Here is a 24,145-nt window from a genome sequence, read left to right as displayed (position 1 = left end):
TACTGGTCCCTCAGGCACTGACTGCCAACAAGGAAGTCATTTGTAGAGGTGATTCTTTTTTTTTTCTTTAGGTACACATTAGTGTACTAGGAGCTGGAGTGAGACCTACCAACACATTCCACACACAGCACCAAAGAGTCTTCACATGGGCATTTGCCAAGCTGGGTTGGACTCAAATCAACAACCTACAGCACTAACGCTCTGTATTATGGCCCCCAGTCAGCAAAAGCACCAGCACCTGTACTTTAAAACTCACCTCTATACAGCAAAGCACTTAACAACACACACAACTTTCAGCTCTTCCATAACGCCCACTGATTTTGAAGTTAAGTTCATGTTTGTGTGCTTTGCTAAATTGGGGCCTATGTTACCATTCCGCTTAGCCATCTGGGCCCCTTGGTACTTTTTGTTTGGCCTTTGAAAATTTGCTTTGTTTTTATGGAGTTAAAAATGTTATTGATCAGTTTTAAAACGGCCATCAAATGCAATGGTATGCCCAGGGCTGAAATAATGTATACAGACGGAAAGACATTAATAGTGAGGGAAGATTGTGTCAAATAAAAAAAGCAAACATAACTGACGATTCTTCTTTCCTATTTTGGCTTTCTGGTATTTTAAAGAGAAATTCTACGTACACATATCACAAGAAGAAGCTTTTTGCCATTTTAAACTTGAAATCTGTTATTAAACATGATGTAGGGGTACCTTCTAGATTGTGGAGCTGAAATCTGAATGAAGGTTTATAAAGTGCACATCCATTTATAGGTCTCCTGAGATAAACGCTATCTTAAATACCTTCTAGAATTGCTCTACCTATTAGAAACACTTCTTACTGAACTAAAGAAACTGTAAGCGTGGTACCAGATTAGACCACACAAACTCCTTGCAAGGAGTATGGCACAGTAAACATATCTTGCAGGGCTCCTTCTTTGTACTCAAGTGGACAAAAAAAATCTTTCATCTGTCCTGCGGAGTTGTGAAGTTTAGGTCTAAAAGATAAAGTGGTGTTAAAATAAAAGGGAGGGGGCTCTGATTCAAAAGCTATGATTGTTAATTATTATTATCTGCACTAAGCTTATGTCTAGAGGCCATGAATAGGGCCTGTTTGCTAGTGCGCTAGGTTCTGCATAAATTAACAGGTAGACATGGTCCCTGTTCCAAATAACTATAAAAATTTTAAAAATTTTAAATGAAAACAGGTGGGTTTTTTGAGGGTGGGGGAGAAATTCTTTACAACTAAAATACTCCCCTTCAGTTCTGAAAAGTGGCACCAACAGCAGCTGTGCTGTGTTTCCCCAAAAAGGGAAACTAACTAGAAATGGGAATGAACCTGTGATCAGTCTGCCATCTGAGGAAGTGGGAAAGTGAACAAGTGGCATTCAGAGCGAACAGAAAATCAGACTGTTCTCGGGGGGTAGTAACACAAGTCAGAAAACGTGATTGTTTTTATTTTTTTAAATTTATGGGGTGAAATCCCAGCCCCACTGAAATAAGTGGCAAGGATTTCACGCCAGGTTTATATTTTAACAATAAGTGACCCCATAATTTATTTTTCAACCACATATTTATCTGAATTGCCGCTTTCATAGTATCTTTAAACAACTACAAGAAAACGAATTAAAAAACTACAAGTCACAAGCACTAATGCAGGACAGATGTGGTTGTGCCCTTTGAACTATTTGAAAGACTGACCTAATCAGTATTAATTCCTTTGGCATTTAATGCACTGGCACTAATCCTTGTGCACTCAGTAGTAAAGTGGATGACACAAGGGCTATATTATCTAAGATATCCACTGCAATACAACTTTAATTCTGCCATTATTTTAATGTCACCCTCTTTCCTATATGTAGGAAAAATAGTACCACCAAATATGTACTGATTTTAGACATGCCCCTCATGATGAGGTCTTCGGAAAAGGGCTGCAGATGCAGGCAGTTGGCCACCTATTTGTGAGAGCTGTCTGTCCAGTGAAAGTACTTGTGTGATACAGAGAGACAGATCTGTAGAGGGAGCATATAGCAGCTCACAGGAATTCTTACCCTACAGATCCCTAAGACTGTGGAATAGGGATGGAGGTCTAGAAACTGAATATGGCAAAGGAAGAGGAAATAACAGGCAACAGTTCTGCACTGGCAAGAGGGTGGACTAGAGATCTGCTTTCTAGGATCAACTGTAGATGGACACCTCACCCTTCCCAGGAGAGTATATATTCATCTGTTGGAGAAGAAACTCCCTGCACAGGGGACCATGCAGGCTGGGGGAGCAAGCGAGCGTGGGAGCACTCCCTGCCTGGGAGAGCATATGGGCCATAGGAAGAGACAAAAATGTGTGCCTCCTCCCTGACCTTTACTTGCTCCACAGCCTGTGGGTGCTCACCCTCTCCCTCAGCCAGAGGTTCACCTGAAGGCTTGTTACTGTTGAGTTTTTGAGCAGACAGGGGTTGCCCTATGGTGCCAGTGGCTCTGACTCTAAGGCAGGAAGCATGGGGAGAGATTATACTGAAGTTCACAGGGAGCTGAACTACAAAAGAAGCTCTTGAGTTATTTTATATGGACGGAGAAGAGAGACAACTAGGTGCTTTGTGACCCCAGAAGAGGCCACGTGAAGTTCCTGGCACTGAGCAGAGCTGGAGTAATCATGCTTTTAGCCTCCATGTGAATTGCTCCATGAAACAAAGTGCAGGATCCCCTTTGCCCTCCTGGATCCAGGGCCAAATCCCCATTGGGGTTTCTGTCCCCTCTCCCAGAATGAAGCACACACATGCTCCAGAAACTCTTTCAGTCCCTGATGACAGCAGGCCTGAAAACCTGCTGGAAGGGGATGTGTTCACCTCGCTTACCTCATTCATTACTTTCTGCTTCTCCACTGGCACCTCATCAAATGTCTTCACACTCAGCGGTCTCTTCTTACTGTTATTACTGAAAAGAAGAAGGGTGAGAGATCAGCACACAATCATCAGCCTTGGCTGGGATGATTTAGTTGGTGTTGGTCCTGCTTTGAGCAGGGGGTTGGACTAGATGACCTCCTGAGGTTCTTCCAACCCTGATATTCTATGGTTCTATGAACCATTCATGATGACCCTGTAACTTTCCTTCTTTCCCAAGTGGCTGCTGACCTGGCTCTGTAGCTCAAACAATATCCCTGACCCGAAGTGAGGTTCCTTCTTTAGATTTTCTTCTACATCTTGTAACCAGTTAGTAGGGCTCCGACAAGCAGCATCCATATATGAGTTATAAAATGAGACTCCCCACCCTGGAGCTGCTGACAAAATCCACACTATCAGGACTTCAGATAAAAAGGGACAGTGACATGGACAACCCATAGTATTTTAAATTATAGGATAAGGGCTAGGTTCTGGATTCTCTTGGCCTACCAGGGGAAAGTCATATGGCCATACACCACCATCATTAGCAGACATCACAAAGGACAGGACAGGGATATATATATGTCCCCTCCGTTTCCTGATCCTTCCCTTTCTATACGGATGGCAGACCATGGTCAATGCTGGTGGGAGCGCAAGCTGCAACACCTTAAGTGCTATAGCAGTTGCGAAGTACACTTCCACTGCACCCAGCAAGGCATGCCAGCTGCCTGCCTCCTCCACACACAGAATGCAGCGCCCGTCCGAGCCAGTCTGCGTCCCACAGGACAGTGGCTTCTAAAGCCGCTAGCCGATCCCAAGAGTTTATTAAATACAAAACACTGAAAACCAGTTAAAGAGCCAATCAGACCTAATATTTATTAAAGCAAAATGAGAGCAGGGCCAGAACTGGAAGCTTTGCAAAGTGTTATTATAACGCCCCAAAACCTTGGTGGTTCAGATAAAAGAGAGGCTGGATCCAACTATCCCTAGCTTTGTTTCTGAAAAACCCAATGTCCAGCTTCCTTGGTCCATCTTTAGACAGGACCAAAGTTTAAGGCACAGAGGGAAACTCAGTGACACTCAAAGCAAACCCCTCTTCCCCAGAAAAGTGTTCAAAGCCAACTGATACGAGCATGTGGGGGACTGAAACTGAAATCACAGGAGTGGGAGCTTCAGGAGAGGATGGTCCATCTAAAACACATGGGATTGAAAGCCTGCCCTAAAGGCAGCCAATGTGGCAAATCACTTTGGGGAAGGGGCAGGGGTCGGCAACATGTCTTTAGACGGACACAAGTGTCCATCCATGGTAAAATTTTTGAGGTCCGTGGGGGTGCTCACCTCAGGCAGCTCCCCATCCCTGCTGTTGCTGGTGGAGGCGCGGCCAGGCGGCTCTACACGCTGCCACTTCCCCTCCTCCCCCACGAGCGCCGACTCTGCGGCTCCCAGCCCATTGGCCAGAAACCATGGCCAATGGGAGCTGCGGGGCCGGTGCCTGCAGACGGGGCAGCGTGCAGAGCTTCCTGGCCGTGCCTCTGTATGAGCCTGAGGGGGGTCATGCCGCTCCTTCCGGGAGCTGCTTGAGGTAAGTGCCACCTGGAGCCTGTACCCCTGAGCCCCCCTCCTGGGCCCCAACACTCTGCCCCAGCCCTGATCCCCTTCCTGCCCTCTGAACCCCTCGATCCCAGCCCACAGCACCCTCCTGCATCCCAAAAACCCTCATCCCCAGCCCCACCCCAAAGCCTGCACTCCCAGCTAGAGCCCTCACCCCCTCCACACCTCAACCCTCTACCCCAGCCCAGAGCCCCCTCCCACACTCTGAACCCTCATCCCCGGCCCCACACCAGAGCCTGCACCCCCAGCCTGAACTCTCACCCCCTTGCATCCCACCCCCCTGCTCCAGCCTGGAGCCCCCTCCTGCACCCTGAACCCCTCATTTCTGGCCCTACCCCAGAACCTGCACCCTCAGCCCAGAATCTGTACCTCCTCCCACACCCCAACCCCCTGTCTCAGCCCAGAGCCCTCTCTCATCCCCCGCCAATGTCCGTCACTAAGTCCAGTAATTTTGTCAAGTGTCTGTTGTGCAGCATGGTGGTGCTGACCCCTGGGAAAGGGTTTCAAAAGCAAGAGCCCTCAACCAGGGAAGGCCCTGCCCCTAGCCTAGTGCTGACTGAACCCAGGAACCATAAGCAGACCTGTTCCACTCCACCATAAATGCTGGTAGACAGAGAAGACAATACATATGCCAAACTGTGGTGATCCATGCACTTACCTGCAGGCTTAAACTACTTTCCAGCTTTGACTTTCTTAATTGTCTAGAGTCTTAACTTGAAACCAAAGTAAGAAAGCAGTGTCCGTACCCTATTCCCAATGCACTCCAGCGATTAATGCAATTGCTCAAGTTTTCTTCCACTGGGCAGGTCTTTGGGTTAGATTCTCCATCAGGGCATAATGTGATGTTCAGTGGAATATAGTCTTTACCGTCCTAAATAATTAACAGAAGAAAGAGAAAACCAGTCAGGAAGTCAGTTATTCTTCCTGATGTCCTGGACATTATTGGCTATCAAGCTCTACTGGAACTATTTTCTGAGCAGGGCTCTGCACTACGAAAGCCATGTGGCTATTTGTTTTATTTTTGATTATTTCTTTAATGCAGTCACGAAGTTCTTTGCAATACAGTAAATCCAGTGTTAAGGGCTTTGCTCAACATTCACTATCCTGTTGTCTTTCCACAAGGCAAATCTTTCATTTTGGAGAGATCCACTATGAAGAATGGATGAAAATTCCAGTGCTGGTTGCTCTTTGTGTAGATCCTCCCTTGGAGGCATCTGAGCACTAGCGTTGCTTCATCAATCATGGCAGCAAAGTGCAAGACCTCCAGGTGCCCTCGCATTCTAGGTCATCTTTTTCAAGCTTCTTCCCTCATAGCAACAACAGCTCTGCCGATGGTGCTAATGCGTCTGCTTGGAAAACTAAACTTTTTGAGCATGCAGCAACATTGAGTGATCTCTGGCTTGGGGGACACCAAGATGTTCACATCCATTAGAAAGCAGCTGGCTTTACAGGGATCCCCTGTTGCATCCTGGACAAACCTTCAGCCGATTATTTCCTACGAGTATTATTATGCCCCAATCAGCCTCAGTTAAGTTGGGCACTCAAAAAAGTACTCTAGATAAGTTCATAGAGGAGAGGTCCATCAATGGCTATTAGCCAGGATGGGCAGGGATGGTGTCCCTAGACTCTGTTTCCCAGAAGCTGGGAATGGGTGACAGGGGATGGATCACTTGATGATTACCTGTTCTGTTCATTCCCTCTGGGGCACCTGGCATTGGCCACTGTCGGAAGACAGGATACTGGGCCAGATGGACCTTTGGGCTGACCCAGTATGGCCGTTCTTATGTTCTTATAGGGTCTCTCAGTTAGGCACGCAACTACATTTTCAATGTCTTGGCATCTTTGGTGATTTCCATGGGCTCAGTGTAATGGGACTCAAAACACCCAAATCCATGTTAAAGCCCCATGTTTATGTATGGGAAAGGAGAGACCCAGACCCAGACCGCATGTGTGGCTATCGCAGAGCTGGGAATTTGAAATGAGTAATGCCTATTTATAGCCTATGAGCTTCTGTTCAAATTGAGCAGTTGCAGCTAATGACAGCCATTCCTTATTATTGCAGCCTTAAACCACTTTATTTCCTGTGCTTTCATTACAGCAGTTGCCACTGCATCCTTAATATAATTCAGCACCTACCTAAGTAAGCTATGAATTCTCAGCAGCAAGTGCTAATTATTACAATTATCTGTAGAAGTGGCTCCTTGTCTTCTTAAATCCATTTATCAAAATTCCCTTCCCTTGATTTTAATTCTGAGGCGTAATTAACTGCCTTGTCCCTTATCATGATTCCTGAGTTCCCTTTAATTTCCTTTGCTTGCAGCATAAGGCTCACAAACTCTTCCCAGCTTTTGCACATTGCAAAACAAGTGTCTTTCAATGTAGCTTCCCTGATTTATGAGTTTCCAAAAGGGAAGGGGCCAGCGGAGAGAGCTTGATTTCTTCTTATAATGGAATTGACAGTTACATAACGGAGGTGTTGGGGTTTTTTTAAATGGAGAGAAAAAAGTTGATCTAACTATTATGAAATTGACAATTATGTAATTGACTCTTTGAGCCTTAAATGGCTTCATTTTGAAGTTCCTAAAAGTAACAATGAGCTTAAATACAGAGAAAAATGGGGCCGGGGGGTGTGTGTGAGCGAGAGAGAGTTCAGACCAATTGTAGGAAGAGAACTATGCTACTGGCAGTTTGCAGTATTGAAAACTAATTAAAATGTTTTGTGAGATAAAGAGCTATTGTTCCTCTAGGGGCAACTAAGCCTTTTTAAAGTCAATGTACTGTAAGTTTCTGCTAGTTGTGGATGGATAAACGTCTCATTTTCTAACCCAAATCTCCTTTGAATATGTAGCATTTTCTGCTCCTACCCTCACACCAATAGCCGATTTCACTGTGTTCTTTGTGGTGATGTGAAGTCATGTCTTGTATTGGTGCTCAACCCTGGGATATCATCTCTGCACACATGCGACAAACCAGTCGCACAGCTGTACCTGTTGCACGTTTGCCTGGAGGAGGTCTCCTAAGCGTTCAACCAGCTCTGTGAAGGTGGGCCGCTCTGTGGCAACTCCATGCCAACAATCCAGCATAGTCTGGTAGCTACGGAAAAACACATGGATTTAAAGAGAAACTCAGTCTGTGTTTCCAAACCATTTCTTTGTGCTGCAGCTTGTCTCCATCCTCATCTAGATGACTTCCCACCTGATACCTCCAATGGAGGTGACAAATCAGATCCCTGTGTTCAGAAGCATTGCATTACACTCCCAGTCATGTCTTTTCACTCCATACTTGTGTTTCAATCAATTCTCTAAGTTGTTTACACTGAGCTAGTTTAACTTTGGTTGCAGGCCCTGCTGATGTGGCTGAAAGCAGGTTACAATTACAGCTACATAGACACTCCCACAAAACTGGAAATCAAACAAATATGATAGTTCCTTGAACTGAGATTTCATACACCACAACTAGCCTGAAATGATCTGTTAACCCCTTTGCCCTATCGACGGCTTGGCCCTACAGTTGACTTGATGGTTTGTTGTTATTGGTCTATGGTGTCAGGGAGCCTGGGGTAGGCACAACCCCAAAGTTTAATAAATGGGGTACAAGAAAGACAATCTGACAAACCCTCCCCCCACCTCAACACACAAATCAAAGTCCCTGTTACGATGGTTAAATTGTCTGTTGTCCATGGCCGGGAGTAGAACTCTTACATTTCTGGAGTGGAATATTCTGGCGATCTCATCCGTGTTCCTTCTTTGAGGCGGCGGCAAAAGTCCTCATCAATTTGCACTCCTGGGTATGGTGAGGCACCTGCAGGCACAGACAGAGAGGGTGACCTCAGCTGGCTTGGTCACTGTCCATCTGAATTCAAAACAGCAATGGTGATTGCTGAGCATTCCAGCCTAGCTGGAAATTTGGGGCCTGATCCTAAAAGGTGCTGATGCAATGGAAGTTGCAGGTGCTCAGCATCTCTCAAGATAAGGCCCTTTGACTGTAGAAATAACATTGTGGGCCAGATTTACAAAAGAGATTTGAATTGCTTAAAACGCTTATGTGTCTAAGTCCCACTGAAAGTCATCTTTAGGCTCTTCACAAAAAATACATGAATTCTAGGTCCAAAGCCAATTGCATCCATCTTCTAAATATCAGCCCTTCATGATAATAACTTCAACTAAAGCATACATTGTCTGGCACATTCTGATGCTCCTAAAGGATCACAATACACATATATTTTCAGGGATGAGTGATGAAACCTAAATGGGTGTGGAGGTTCAGCTCAGTTCACAGTAGCACCCAATAGGACTTTGTTCTAGAAATGTCATTAGAACAGGAACTCCCTCTAGCTTCAGGCTTCTGGTCAAGTTGAGCAATACATTCATACTAAAACCAGGGTCAGAATCACCCAGAAATGAAACATAGCAGAACAAAAGCAAAATGCATGTCAGTTTCATGTCTTAAATAATCTCCTGGGTTAAGAAGAAAGGTTCCTTCTAGTTTACCTAGATACATTCTGGTTTCAAAGTAATGCCCCATTCAGTCCCTGTGACATCCATGGAACTAGCTGCTCAGGTGAATAAGGCTGGGGGGTGCTGTAGGCTTTTAGCCATGTGACACAAAGGCCACGGGAACCATAGGTCAGCTAAATCCCCCCCGCCCAGACATGCAACTGAACTCTTCTTCCTCTTGTTCAAGCCAAGTTAGTGTTGCACATGTTGGGCCGAATCCTGAAGTCCCTAGACAAAACTTCCACCGAGTAATGACCAAGAACCCTCAGAGTTTGGCCCATTATAAATACAGAAGGGGAAAAATTGAAGGTTAGGGTCCCCCTGGGAACTGGTGGAAAGAAAATAGTTTACTCTTCCCCTAAGAACCTCAAGTACTTCAGCTTCTGCCTCTTGAGATCCCTGCATCAGACCTAAGTGGATTAACCTTTCTGGAGCCAGAGGGCCGGGAATACATCCCTGTGGGGTCTATCAACAGCCCTACTGGTGAGGTGGAGGAATTGGTAGAGGTGCAAGGCTCTCACTCCCCACTTGATGATCTCATGCCACTCGCTCAGGACCAAAACCCCAAGCAAGGTTGCTGGGCAAGGCCCAAACCCTTGTTACGTTAAGTTCCGATTGGTTAGCAGATGAACCAAACACACTGTAGGTAAAATGCATGGAAACATGTCTGTGTCAACTCACCACATTCCCCTTGTTCTCATTAGAAGCCTGTGAGGCCATGCCTCCAATAATGACATCTGTACTAATGTGACCAGGAAACCAAGGCACACAAATAAATCATGCTCCTTAATGCAACTGTCAGGGCAAGGAGAGTGAGCTGAGCTGCCCTGTTTTAGCCCTTGTTTTCCCCGTAGAAGTTAATTCTATGTCAGAACAGCAAGCACAGCAGAGACACGCTCCTGCTGTGAGAAATGTTCATTTTCTTCCAATAGCACCTAGGTTTTCACCCCTGTTTTCTGTTTCAGTGTGAATGTAATACTAGTTCAATTTGCTGGTCTGACAGCCTGGAGACGGAAGGCCTTTGTTTATCCACAGAACAGGGAAATCACAGCCCGCAGCAGGGCAAACTCCCCATTCCACCTCCTTGCTGTTCCCTGTTTAATGTGCCTCAAACATAACCCGGAAGAACCACTTCTAGGGGAATTCTGTCTCCAGGCCCATCCAATCCTTAACCTCCAGCCAGGGGAGGGAGGCACTTGGTGCAAATTGTGACTGCATTTTTGGACGTAAACGCACTAGGAACTGGATTGACGCCACCAGCTTATTTCACATGGGTCGCCCAGCAGCCATCCGACAGAAAGAGTAATCCTCATTTTGTCCTGTTTTACATAATACAAATCATCTTCAGTGCTGTTCTATTACATGCACAGACATAGGGATGGAGACTCTCTCTATATATGGTGGGACGCATCCTATTCCCTCACTGAATTGGAGAGTGGGAATTTTCAGCCAGCTACAGCCTGTTGTGTGGCATTTGTGATTGAAATCACAGCCAAAGACCACATACACAGATTGCAAAGGGACTCAGAGACCTTTCTGGGCTGAAGAGGACTATAAATTAGTGGGTATCCCTCCCACTGGAGTCAATCTGAGTTGCGCCTGCTTACACCAGAGTTTAAATTGGGCCTAGAGCTCAGAAAAGGTCCCTAGTTCATTATTAAGGATCCAGGCCAACTGGGTGAAATTCAGTGTTGGAACAAAGTCAAGGGAACTATGATAGTGGAGTAGAAGCAAAGGTCCAGAAATCAGTGGGAGTTAGGCACCTAAATATCTCTGAGTATCTGGGCCTATGAGCCTTTTTGGACATCATAGATTCTACAGCCAAGGCCCTGTAGGGTTCTCTAAGGTTTTCATCCATCTGGGGGGAAAGAAAAGGGGTGTGAGAAAGAGGCTGAGTTTACCTTTAAAAAAACATTCCCATCCCTTCCCTGAAAAAGAATATGAAATTCGCCTTCTCCTCCTAGCACCTCTGAATTCCCTCCTCCCCAGCAGAGGCTGTAATCTGTAACACAGCCATTTCTTTTCATAGTCTGGCATCCCTAAGGCTGGCCTGAAGAGTTTGGAAGAACATTTAATCAGTTTTGAACAGCAGGGATTTAATGGAATCTGAATCTGGGTCCAGCTCTTGAGGAATCTGTATGTGGTTTACTTCCTATAACATTCCTGCCTGATCTCCTGTTTTCTTCAACCTTGGGAATGCCATCATTTAGTGCATGCTTGTGGGCGGGAACAAGCCATGCAGAAATATTAGAAATTGAGAGAGTACCAAAAAGTGACTATTCCCCAAATAATTTAACTGCATGGGCCTTGCCACTTGAACCCTGATATCATGCACTGCAGGGCTGGCACTGTGGAAGTAGCAAAGAGCTCACTGAATAGGCTTGGAAGGCAGTCTATGGCAGCTTAGAGTCACTTGGCCACAGTTATCTGAAGTCCTTTGGTCTGTGAATGGGGACAGAAATCCCATCAGCAATGTCACAAAACAATCTGTTCTTGGGTTTCCCTGGTTTTAGTTGAGTTGGAAATATTGTGAGACTCGTTTCTGTTGTGCATCTATAGTTCCCTTCCCAGTTTTGTCTGACATCAGGAATAATAAAAGTCATAATCAGAATGATAATGTTTAGCTTGTATGGCAATGTAATGCCGACAGACCCGGGTCGGTGGGATCAAACCTGGGACCTCTGGAGCTTAGTGCATGAGCCTCTACCAGATGATCTAAAAGCCAACTGGCTGTTAGCTAAGCTATAGAGCAGACTCATTAATTGCACTCTAAGTGGTCTCGGTGCCACTAGATGGGCCAGAACACCACACCCAGGAGGTGTGTGGGTTACAGCAGCACCTTTCATCCACGGACCTCAGAATGCTTTTGAAGTCTTTAGAGTATGAATTAACTCGCTTACCTGAAATAGGTAAGAATGAATATACCTAGACTGAGACATACATTGGTATGCAAGTTTTCTGAACTTCGACCCTCCGAGCTGTCATGCTAGCTGAACTGTCCATCTTCACACAGTCCATCTTATACTTCATACAGGGCAGCTCTGAGGACTACTAATGCCGGTCTTCAGTATCTCTTAGACTGTGGAGTAGTTTCCCAGGAGAAGTGGGTAGAATCCCATTGCCTGGGAGATTTAGCACTAGCGTGGACAATACACAGGAGAGCATGCTGCAGGCAACAAACCTGCATTTGTGAAAAGAGGGACTACATGACCTAGAAGTCCTTTTCCAACTCCGATTTCTGTGATTCGACACTATTGTAAGCAGAGACCTGTCCACCCAGCAGATTTTCACATGGAGGAGCCGCATATGGCTGAGATAGTGATGAGTCATCCCAGCTGTTTTACGCTGCAAGTTTAGTACATTCCAGCATGCAAAAGAGCAATCCAAACAGACCGAAAGTCAGCTCTGTTTTGCTAAACTGCACTGGCTACCTTATGCTAATTGTCTCTGCAGCAGAGTTTATCATAAGGAACAAGGCCTTGGTGAAGTGCTGGATCATGAAGGGCAAGATGAAAGCCATAGCCTGGTAAGTAAGCGCTGTGGACACTGTTAGCCTAAACAATTTTGGAATATTTGGGGTCATTTCCCTGTTTTTATTTACATACATTGATTGGGGCTTGTGGGAGGTGGGGAGTTTCACTTGGTCTGGAAATCTCAGCTACTCCACCTGGTTATAATGTGCAAAGTGAACCCTCAGCATTTGAAAGCTTGCCATTCTTGGGCACCACTGTAGGACAGTGGTGAGAGAGTGGCAGGAAGGCAGGGAGGAGTGATTCTTGATATGCAAACTTGTGGCCAAGGTTGACCTCCTACCACGTGGGGCCAGCTCAGAGCTCAAATGTATGGAGCAAAACACTCCTGCACATCATTATGGTGCATCTGGACTCTGGTATTGGTGTAATAATTTGGATTGTGTCTGCTAGGAAAGGCTGGGAAAAATGTGGGTTCGGATGACATGACATTTCCCTTGGGGGAATTCTTCTTCAAAACATTCAAAGATGTGGCTTGCATTGGATATTAAATAACCCTCTTTTTGAGCTCACTTTTATTTTAGTGGGCTAATAAGATGCTGATGTTACATTACCAAATGCTGGTTGTTTACATAATTACCTTTGATTGCTTTTTGAAACCCCGCAAATTTAAATTCCAGGCGAGACTGACATTCTGTAATGTGCCATGTAATTGATTTCAAAATACATTATCTGCCACCAACTGTGCTGACCCCATTTAAATAATTAGTAGCAAAACCAGCTACGATATCAAGATAAGCAATTCTTCCTCTGCAGGTTCACCTGTGCATCAACAGAACTAATGCACTCTGCCTAGCCTTTCAGAGGAATTTTGTAGGGCTTTATTTCCCGATTCAACTTTTGGCCCTGACAGGACCTATGTCCAAACCAAACTGCATTTTTTTCTAGTCAAAATCTTTCTTTTTAAAAGGTACGGAATCTGTGGGACCCAGTAAAAGCAGTGACTGTGGATGGGAGCCAAAACATTCCCTGCAGCAAAGACAAATAACGTTCTGTTCTCTGGACCTCAATGATCTGTAAAACTTTTATATAAGAGGGTTCAATCAGTGACAGAAACCCTTAATTAAAATTTATCATGTGAGCTGCAGATGTGACTAGTGCCAAACCATGGACATGCCTGGATGATCCTTTTGAAAACCCCTCTTAGGGAAAACAACCGGCTTTTGAATCAGTGCCATGGAAAGAGGAAAGTGGTTTGTGATCTACATCATAACAGGATTATAGGAAGTCCTAAGGATGGACAAATCGTGGTGTAATTTAGTGGATTCCTCTGGCTTCAGAAAGGACAGTCTAAATTTATGTTACTTTCAGACTGTTTGTTTTAAGTGGCCCCAATTAAGCAACTTAATTGAGAAAAGGGGCTACTTAAACCAAGCAGTCTGAAAGTAACTTAAATTTATTTTTAAAAGCATTGTAAATAAAAACAGAAGAATAAAAATCTACTCATTGAATTTTGTTATTATTACTCTTGACTTTCATTTGGCACTTTCTGTATTAAAAGGCCAGTGAACAGAATTTCACGCCTGTTTCAACACCACTCTTGGGAGTGGTTGGATGTGTTTCCAGCCCAGCGTCATTGGGGCTTCCTGAAGCATTTGTTGCCATTCACCAACAGCCAGTTCACTTGGGTCTTTGCAGATACCCCCATAGCGTGACTGTCCCCATTAATTGTGTCTCTACATGCTAATATACTTCCCTCGGTCTGCTGGCTGGCTGCCACAGCTGGGTCATGTAGAGTTCAAGGATCTGAGTTCTAGCCTTCCTCTCACTGTGACGTTCCCAAGGGTATGTAGCAGAATGACCCTTGTGAAGCCCCTAGGCAGCCATGGATGTGTTACACTACAGCACCATAATTCTAAGTCGATACAAGGGCAGAGACATATCCAGACTCTGGAGAAAGCAATAACTCCTGGTCCTGACTTTAAACAGCGAAGTGTCTCTTTTGCATGTTAATATAAACTACAGATGAACCCAAACCAAAGCCAGAGTTCCAAAACACTCCTGAGCTTCAAGGAAGTTCAAAACAGGTTCTGAGCACTGCAGCCAGTGCTCAGTCTCCATAATGAGCTAAACCAAAACCCTGAATCTGAATAGTCCCAAACTTTGGGGAATTCTGCATCCAGCTCTGAATTTGGCATCTTGGGCTCAACGTTAATCCCAGCCAATCTATAACTTGGAGTCATTGGAGGGTCACCCAGGACTGTTTAGAACTAAGGAGCTTAACTATATGGGGTTACTGATTTCATTTGTTTGGAAATGCTTATTAGGAAGCCACTGGACAACACTGAGGGAAGAGAAGATGCCCCGCTGTGCGAGGTGGATTTGGGAACAGAGGGATCCCACTGGCTGTAAGCGACATTGTGTGGTTCAGTTTTAGCAGCCTTACCTGTTGGGTAAGGACCAGATCCCAGACTGAGCTTTCTAAGAAGTCTTGTCTAATGGCAGGATGAAGCACACAGAGCACTGATGTCCTCATTCCAAACATTCTGTGCCTTCTCAAGCGGCGTACACACACAAATACACATTCCTACCTGTTTGCTGCCAAAATGACTAATGGAGGCTGGCACGGGTTCTCATGTCAAGATCATGATGGCTGCAGCCAATGTTTGATTTTACTCATCAGCATTTTGAGGGGAAGCAGAATCAAGCCTGGGGCAAGAGCTGCCATTGTAGCTGTTAGCTCATGCACAAAAATTCCCTTGTGGTTCACTGTCTACACTAGCAATGTCAGACCCTTATGTCAACAATAGCGTAATTCTCTGCAACCTATAGGCTGTGTGGTTTCTGATCTGAAGCCAGACTTCTCATGGGAAAATATAGTTTGACAGGGAAACTTTCACCACTTTAAAAAAAAATGTTTCAATCCAGAGCAGCACTGCTTTGTGTTTGCCACACACTCTCCTAGTATCGATTGTTACAAATTTAAAATCTGGGATTTTTTTTTAACATGCATTAGGAGCCAAATGTTGTCAGTCTAGACTCTAGAGTAACTGCTATTTTACATTGAATTGCTGTTAATTTACACCAGACCAGCTGAGATCAGTATCCTTTGCTCTTTTGTTAAAGCCCTTTGCACAATAATATCATATTAAAAGAGTGTAAAATGATCTTACCCAGAGAAAATATTTCCCATAGTAACACACCAAAAGACCACACGTCACTCTGCGTAGTATAAATTTTATCAAAAATAGCCTCTGGAGCCATCCATTTAAGTGGAAGTCTTGCCTAAGAATGAAAAAGATGTGGCCCATGGCCAGTTATTGTGGTTGTTAATCTGCCCATTCCCTAGGGGGAGTAATATTGAAGATTGGCAGGTCAGGTCCTTTTCACTTACATCTCCTTTCCGTACATAGTCAGGATCTTTGTAAATATCCCTAGCCAGTCCAAAGTCACAGATCTTAACCACGTTGTTTTCCGACAGAAGGATGTTCCTTGCTGCCAAATCCCGATGAATACACTGCGAGGAAATACGGACAAGTGAAATCAGAGGTTTTGCCTGAACATCAGGCTGCTAATGGAGTAAAAAGCCTGGAGACTCTTTGAAAAGTGAAAGAAAAACGAGCTCTTGTTGGACCTGGGTGGAGTGGGAAAATGTGTGTGGGAGCCTGCCAAAAATATACTGTCATATGATAGAAAGAAAATAACTCAGCACAAGAAGTAGATTGAGAAACATGGTGGCTGGTCATTTCTCAGACTCTTTTCATGTTAAATAAATCCTGCTCGACCAGCTAAGATCAGAATGGATTTGCAACCACCACAGTTAAATATTAAACCCTATGGGCCAAATTTTGAAAGGAGAAGGCTCAGGGGCCAATACACCAACATTTGCATATGCAATTACCATAAGTGAGTGATTGCACATATGCAAAACTGTGCACACAATCTGATTTCTGGGTACTGTCATGGTAATCATCTGACAGATCCACAGTTATGAACATATTTTTGCACATGGCTTAGACTCAGACTTCTTCAAAAACCTATAGACTATGGACTGAAATGACAGTGAGGCATTCAGTTACCAACAATTACCGGCAAGCTAAACGATTAGAACTACATTCCTCCGAAGTTATCAGAGAGTTTTTTCTCCATTGTGGAAGGATATTTCCTTCCTGGAGGCAGGAGGGATTTCTTCTATATCCGTCATGGAATTCAGATGACATTGCCTGATTTTTCTTCATGCCGTCCAGCTATGGTCCCATATCATAGTTGCTGTGCTTCCAGCCAATGACTGGTGGAGACTCCCTTTGGAGGTCTATCAATGGCACTCCTTACTTGACCAGAAGATTCAGTGGAGTTACAATAGTGTGAAATAAGCACAAGTGACAGGAGAATCAGGCCCAATAATATACTTAGTCTTTATCTCTAATAGCTATGGCTCTATGAAAGAAGCTCATCTCTTGTGGTTTATTGAATGACAAAGACATAAGAAGGAGGAGTGGCGCAGAAATAGAACTCACTTTTCTGGAGGCCAGGAACTCCATGCCTTTTGCCACCTGGAAGCTATAGCAAATCAGATCCTCCAAGGTCAGTGGTCGCTTTTGCAGATCCTCACCATCTACAAGAGACCACAGAAACATGAGAACCTAGAGGGAGAAGGCTAGACAGCTGAAAGACCTCTAGCATTAACCGTACCTCTCCAATCCTGGAGAGCACATAAAGAGGGATATTTGGGGAGGAAAAAAGGGACATTCCTTTTAACTCCATTAGATGAAGAGTTTTCTGGAAGGGCAGATTGGCAACACAAACATTCTGCTAAAATTTTGCTACCGTCCCTCCTCCATAGAAAAAGCAGCTGGTGTGTGTATGTGTGTTATTGCAGACCTTCTGTAGTGAGCATGAGGGGGAATGCATAAGGTCTACACTAGCCGTGCTTTGCCAGGATAGCTAGTGAAAGTGTGCCTCTTGTGCATTCAGCTTCTATTGGCTCCAACCGCCACAAGCAAAACAAGTTATTCCAGCAAAAGTGCAGTGTTGGTGGCATAACTGTGCCTACATTAGTGGTTATTGCTGGCCCAGATATATAAGTCACAAATTACCCCTCATCCTACCCCCACCTGACATAGCTATGACAGTAAACATTTATAGTGTAGACCTAGTTGGAGTCTGCCATGACCTTCAAGACTTGTCAACAAGTGAAGAGACTTTGTAAAGCAAGTGACCCTTGGGGCAGGGCTTAGTCAGAAACAATGGAACCCTTTAAGACAAAGGACTCAGGAGTAGATAGGTTTCTTTTACCTTCTTCTTCCTCTTCGGAGTCACTGTAACTCTTATCTTCAATGAATCCTGAACTGGCTGAGCTTCCCGTGCTGGCCACACTCTCAAGGCGCCTCTTGATCAGCTCTGTTAAATCACTGTTGGACTCATCCAGACTTTTCTCTGCTTGGTCAGAGTTCTCCTGGGACTAAAAATCCAATAGAAATGATTTACCTTGGTGAAGTGGGATGCCCAGGCAGTTCAGGGTATTTAATGGAACAACATGGCAGAGGCTGGGACAGGATCTTATGGCGATGTCCCTATAAGTGTTTTGTAAAAGCACTTTTCAAATAATACACAGGGAACTGCACTGGGTAGGGAACCAAAACTGATCACTATAGCACACAAACAATAATTGTGAGAGGAGGAATTGTGGCATCAGGGAAAATTCCCTTCTCTTACATGAGGTATGTAGCCATTTATTTTATTTAAGTGAATTTAGTGACGTGCTATTACACCACCATGAGTTTGGCTCCGGTTGCTGCAATTTCAAGCTCAACAAAGTGAAATTGCCTCTGGTGCTTTTCTCAAATTGGGAGGCTCTAGGAACATACAAAGTCCAAGGGTAATGACCACAGACACAAACATAAGTACAAAGTTTTATCTGTACTATAAGTTTTATTAAAGTCACAAGCAAGGTGATGATTACCCCTGCACATAGAAATCCTAAGAAAACCTATGCAATAATTATAACCGTAGTCATCCTTAGAGATATTCTAGTGTCCGATGGACCTCTCAAAAGATCATCGCTAGAGGGACAGTTCCTGCTGGGTTGTCTCTTGGGTTTTCCCACTTTTATCCAACCAGGGAACCCTCTTTTATATTGTAATTTTGACTACACTTAACACTCTATGTATGTGCATGAAGGTGTCAACCCTCTTTTTCCTTATATATATTTCCACACCCCATGAATATTGGGGTGCCCTATTTTCCATAGGTTGGTTGTAGTTCCTCTTATTCTCATTAGCATCTACACACAGTATGTACCCTGTGGTCAGGACATATGTTGTAAAAGATGTTGCAATAAGGTATCTTGTGATCTTGTGGTTGATTTTCTGCCACATTACCTATTGGCACATCTTTCCAGTAGTCTTGTGATCTTACTGGCAAAGAGTCATTCTCTGGTCACTTAAATTTGTCAAGCATTCTTAAGTCTATGGCTTGGTATGGCTAAGCTGAAATCTTACAGGCCTTACTTGTAGGCCTTGTGTTTAAGCCCTGCTTTACTTAGATACACATTAAATACTTATCACTCGTAAATACTTAATAATCTTATACTTCTCTGATCCTACAACCTAAATCTATTTGACATACATAAATAATATGTAACATAGCATATGAGTTAATCATAACATCACACAGCACAACAATAAATGGATAATAAAATGAACTAATTGGCTACAGTTACCATATGTGCTTTAGGGTCCATGAAGAGCCAGATGTGATCACAAATATTAGAGACATCTGGAAAACCCACACACAATAACCTGCGTCGTACCTGGGAAGGATCAAAGGCTGCACTGATCCTGCTAGGATTTGAATCAGTGGTCCCTGTTTTTAGACAGACTGAGATTTGAAACAACCAGGCTCCCAAAGCTGCTATCCGAGTGTCGTATTTAGTCTTCTCGTGGAAAGAGGGGACTGACCTCACCTCTCCCATAACAGTTCTGGTGGCTAATCTGTGTAGCCCTCTGTGGGACAACAAGACTAGTGAGCTGCTGAGGAGGGAGATGGGATTGGGGAACCAGTGTTTTCATACCTAATGTAGAGAGACCATCCACTGCTCTTTCAAGCAGCTAGTGGCTGGTGGTGAGGAAGTGGAATCAGACAGTTTTTTTCTCCTCCAAGTCATATAATGGTGAATGTGCTGTTTCCATGAGCATTTGCAATTGATTATGCAGTATGGGCTGGAGGTGAGGGAGAGGCAGGGACTGAAACCCTACAGAGGAAGGAGTCCATTCTTCCTTCTCCTCTGACAAGTTGGAATTTGGTGGGCTGATGAAGCGCCAGCCTTCAGATATAACTGAGGCCCATCTAAGGCAAGTAGAGAACAAATCCTAATAGTAAGCAGCTAGCCTCAATGATCATGAATTGCCCATCTTGCAACTGCATAAAAAGCCAGTTGTTTATTTTACCTTATATGCAACAAAGTCCCCTCGTTTTCCTCTCAGGTAATTAGACAGATTTCCATATTTGCAATATTCCACGATAACCATTAAAGGACCTGCAAAGAGAACAAAAGCAAAGTGACCTTCACAGATGTAAAAGTGGAACATATGCATAGTGCATTTCTGCACTCCTGCCATGGAAAGGGTCTAGAGAAGGACAAAGTGTTTAACGTTAATTCAGCCCCATGATTTCCCTTGTGAAGTAGGTATATATTATAAGCCCCATTATACAGATGAGGAAACTGGGTAATAAAGAAGTGAAGTGATTTTCCAGGCTCACACAATGAGGCAGTGGCAGAGGTGGGAAACTGAGAATAGAACCCAGGAGTCCTAGCTACTACCTCCCTCTTTACCTGTCAGACACCAATATTAAGAAATTGTTTCTTGTTTCTAGAAAAAGGAACATTAAACATACAACCCCCATATTACTAAATTCTTTTTTTTTTCTGTTGGGATCCATTTCGTGGAACAGCCCTCTGGGTTTTCTGATCTCTGTGTAAATCTTTTTGTATTGTACAGAACTTCATGCCAGGGGAGGCAATACAAACACATATTTAGATTTGTTTGTGACACCAGATGAATTAAAAGTTTGCAAAGATATTTGATCTAAAGGCTTTGGAAGCACAAAGGGGCATGTCGATTTCTTCCTTTCTTATTCCTGGGCAAAGTATTTTTTAGTTTGATGTATTTGTTGATTTTATACAACTATGGATGTTTTTAGACATCTTTGCAAGTGCTTTTGCGTTTCAGCCCAAGCCATGAGAGAATAAAATCTGCATTTCTGTGCAATTAGCCTCCACTGCATGGTTGCTGGGTTTTAGAAACCAGCACACAAAATGCCTCAAATGTAGGGGAAGGTGAAGTCATGGGATTAGAATGCATGTAAACACCTATTATTATCCATCCTAAGTGGTCAGCCTTTCATCTCTGTAAACCTTGTTCCATCTGGAAACTTCAGATTCAGACTCTTGAGTTCAGACTTCAAAGGAAAAATGCCAAGGGCTGCATCAGGCCATTCAGTGAACATGCAAACCCTAAGCAATAAGCTCTTATCTGCATGTGTCAGAAATACACACACACAGTCTTGTGCCGTGGTGTACCTGTTTGGCTCAGTTTGACATAAATAAGTCTGAGAACATGGGATTGAAAACAGAGCAGTGGGGAAGAGTTGATGGGGAGCAAACAGGGAAGAGAGACATTTTATTTGAAATCTCTCTACTGGCTCAAAATGAGGAAGAACCGGGTTGCAAACAGCACCGGGGAATGGGTAACCCAGATAAAGGGGAGAAGATGAGGTTTTTTACTTAACTATAATATCATTGTATTATATTTCAATAGGGCCTTTCAGTTGTAAGGATCCTAAAGTGCTACCACATAGGCACTGTACGCCGTGGGCCTGCTCAGTACATGCCACTCCCATTGACTTCATTTACAGCTGTGGGTGCTCAGCACCTTTGAAAATCAAGCCCAAGGTTCATATAGTACTATACATACACAGCACCACTCTTTGCATAAATGCAGTCACCTCTGTGGTGCCAGCTGATCTAATGTGGATATCAATGTCACCACCACAGCCTGTCTAAAGAGGGCATGGGCTGGAAGGCTATGACTGAGGAGCAGTCAGAACAGGAACTGATACACTGCAGCAAGCAGTCAGCTGCTCTGAAGTCTGCAAGCTGGGGGAGATCCAGGTGACTATAGCTCTGCAACTCATCTTTGATCCTGCCACTGGTCTTTACTGTCTCTTCTGTATCACTATGGTGCCTCTGCCACCGCTGCTCCACAGCGTTAGGTTACTCCCCCAAACCAGTGCTGGCTTCTTACAGTGCAAAGAAAAGATCAGATGGAACATTGTCTCAGGAAACTAAAGTCAAATCTGGCTAGTGGATTCTCGGAAGAAATGCAGATTCCGGCCTGACTTTAAAGTGCCGCCAAGTGCTTTATTCATGCCTCTGAAATGTTTCCAGACGCAGCATCTTCATATTTTAGTTCCTTATTATAAAGCATATTAGAGCATGCACTAGTGCTAAGTGCTTAACATCAGATGCTCTGACAAGGTGTTTCAAAGTGACGTTGCAAGGGGCAGATATTGTTAAAATAACGTATTGTGCACGTTTAATGGGAGCAATTATCAAGAGTACTATTACAAGCTGTATAAAACTTAACAAAGAATGAGAAAGCCCTGTGCTTAGAAATGGTATTTTAATGGAAACTCTTATCCCAATGTCTATCTTGTGAGCTCTAGGCTATTTTTCTTCAGTTTTCACCGGCATCGTTCAAAAGCAAACAAACTAGAGCTTGCTTGTAGGCTACGCAGTTAGTGCTCTGTAATGCCATATGGGAAACCTGCCTTCCACATCCAGTCTCTTTCTTCTCCAGGTTTTAGCAGTGACTTCTTTGAGCAACTAGTAAGGTAGCACTAAAAGGGCCTATTCAGCCAGAAGGATGCAGCGTAGGGAAAGAGGCTACTGAATGCTCCAAGTGGGATACTGAGGACCACCTGGGGACAAGTACACTCAAGCAATGGATAGTCACAATAGGCAAAGGATCACGTTCACTTACATGGACCTTGCTATGATTAGAACTCAATAAGGTGCAAACATTAGGGTCATATTAGTGTTCAGGTTAATGGCTAGTGGCTACAGTTGCATGAGACTGTTCTGGGCGTCTGGTTATGTCAAGCCATCACACTGATATTTTACTAAGTATTATTTACCAGTTTTCTTGGCTTGATTTGGTAGGAGGCACTACCACCATGGCTTACAACTTCCCTCCCCCCTTAATCACAAGTCAGCAGCCCAGCGTCAGGGATAGCTTGCCTGTTCCTCTGAAATCCTCAAAACATTTCAGACCAATGTGACTCTCCAGTCAGTTGTGGTTTGCAAAGCTACTGGTCTCTTGCCTCAGCGCTCCTGCGGATTCCAAATCCATGGCTTCCAGATTAGGGCAGGGTCTGCCACTTGCTGTCTCCTGCCTGTTCTACTGTGAACTGTGAATGTCTGGTTTGCGGGATAATTTATCTCCTGTCATCCTGCCAATTATCTTAGTAACATTGCTTTTTTTCCCTTTGGCTTGGCAACTAGATGTCCCTTGGGAAAATGATATCTTTAATTCCTCAGACAGTTACCAATGTGGGCACCATCTCTCTGTCTCCATTTATTTTACCCTGGTTTCTTTGTCCTCAACCCTTCTCCCACATTGTTTGGAGATTGTTTTCAAGGTTCATCATAAACACTGAAGATACATCGATGGTAGATGTTACCCTGTAATTAAAAGCATAAAGCAAAGAGAGCCAGCACTGTTTTAAAGGGCAGGCTAAGAAGGGGAAGGATTCTCCACTGCTTAGGCAGTAGGCTAGGATCCTGGAGACCTGGGGTCAAGTCCCTGCTCTGTCAGAGACTCTTTGTGTGACCTTGGACAAGCCACTTAGACTTTCTGTGCCTCATATTCCTTTCTGTAAAAAGGAGATATTAGTACTTGCCAACCTCACAGGGGTGTTGTGAGGCTAGATACATAAAAGGTTGTGAGGTGCTCAGATACTGGGCCACATAAGTACCTTAGATAGATAGAAAAGTAGAGAAAATGAAGGGAACGTATGTGTTAGGAAGGAATTCAAAAGCCATCAATTACACATTGCCAAATTCTCCCCCCACACAACTTCAGTGGCAGCTGCCAGGTTATACTGTATTGTACTGGGCACCAGCTCATGTGTGTACACTGCTAGCACTCTATTGGTTGGAAAGTTAGACATGCATGTGTGTGCTGTAATAACACCCAGTAATGGAGACCCTCCCACAGGACATGACCCCTAATAGCTAACGAAGATCCTCCTTTTTGCCTGAAGAGTAAGGGCCTACGTTTCTGAAGCAGAATATCCTTTGTTCTGTCCCTGCTGATGACCATGAAGATGACGTGGCTGCAGAATTGCTATTGCAACCGAGCACAATTACTGAGCATGGATTTGCTGAATGCTTTGTGGGAGGATGGTTTCTTACCTCCTGCTTTGGTGCAGGCTCCCAGCAGGTTGACCACGTTCAGATGGTGTCCTATGTGGATGAGGATCTTCAGCTCGGACATTAAAGCCTTGCACTCATTTGTAGTTGCGCATTCTGCTTAAGATAAACAGGACAAAGCCATCTTTACACAACAGGATATTTGTAACAGGACACAGAAAATCCTGTTTATACTTGAAAACAAAACCCACCGAGGTTACTTGTGCTA

At 44.2% G+C, this 24,145-nt stretch overlaps 1 protein-coding gene across 1 annotated transcript in view; it reads right to left on the bottom strand.

The window, feature by feature from the left end:
• The window catches only part of LOC144270151 (vascular endothelial growth factor receptor kdr-like), a 178,056-nt gene that overhangs the window by 11,940 nt on the left and 141,971 nt on the right, over window positions 1-24,145 (bottom strand). The window contains exons 19-28 of the mRNA XM_077826410.1: window positions 23,920-24,036; window positions 19,892-19,980; window positions 17,739-17,904; window positions 16,961-17,058; window positions 15,838-15,960; window positions 15,617-15,728; window positions 8,179-8,278; window positions 7,465-7,570; window positions 5,224-5,348; window positions 2,843-2,921 (exon numbers count right to left, since the gene is read on the bottom strand). Coding sequence (XP_077682536.1) covers window positions 2,843-2,921; window positions 5,224-5,348; window positions 7,465-7,570; window positions 8,179-8,278; window positions 15,617-15,728; window positions 15,838-15,960; window positions 16,961-17,058; window positions 17,739-17,904; window positions 19,892-19,980; window positions 23,920-24,036 — 1,115 coding nt within the window. The remainder of the gene's footprint in view (window positions 1-2,842; window positions 2,922-5,223; window positions 5,349-7,464; window positions 7,571-8,178; window positions 8,279-15,616; window positions 15,729-15,837; window positions 15,961-16,960; window positions 17,059-17,738; window positions 17,905-19,891; window positions 19,981-23,919; window positions 24,037-24,145) is intronic.

The sequence above is a fragment of the Eretmochelys imbricata genome, chromosome 9, assembly GCF_965152235.1.
Source record: "Eretmochelys imbricata isolate rEreImb1 chromosome 9, rEreImb1.hap1, whole genome shotgun sequence".
NCBI classification, from domain to species: Eukaryota; Metazoa; Chordata; order Testudines; family Cheloniidae; genus Eretmochelys; species Eretmochelys imbricata.
The sequence above is the reverse complement of the archived record's forward strand: the minus strand, read 5'-3'. Positions and strand labels throughout refer to the sequence as shown.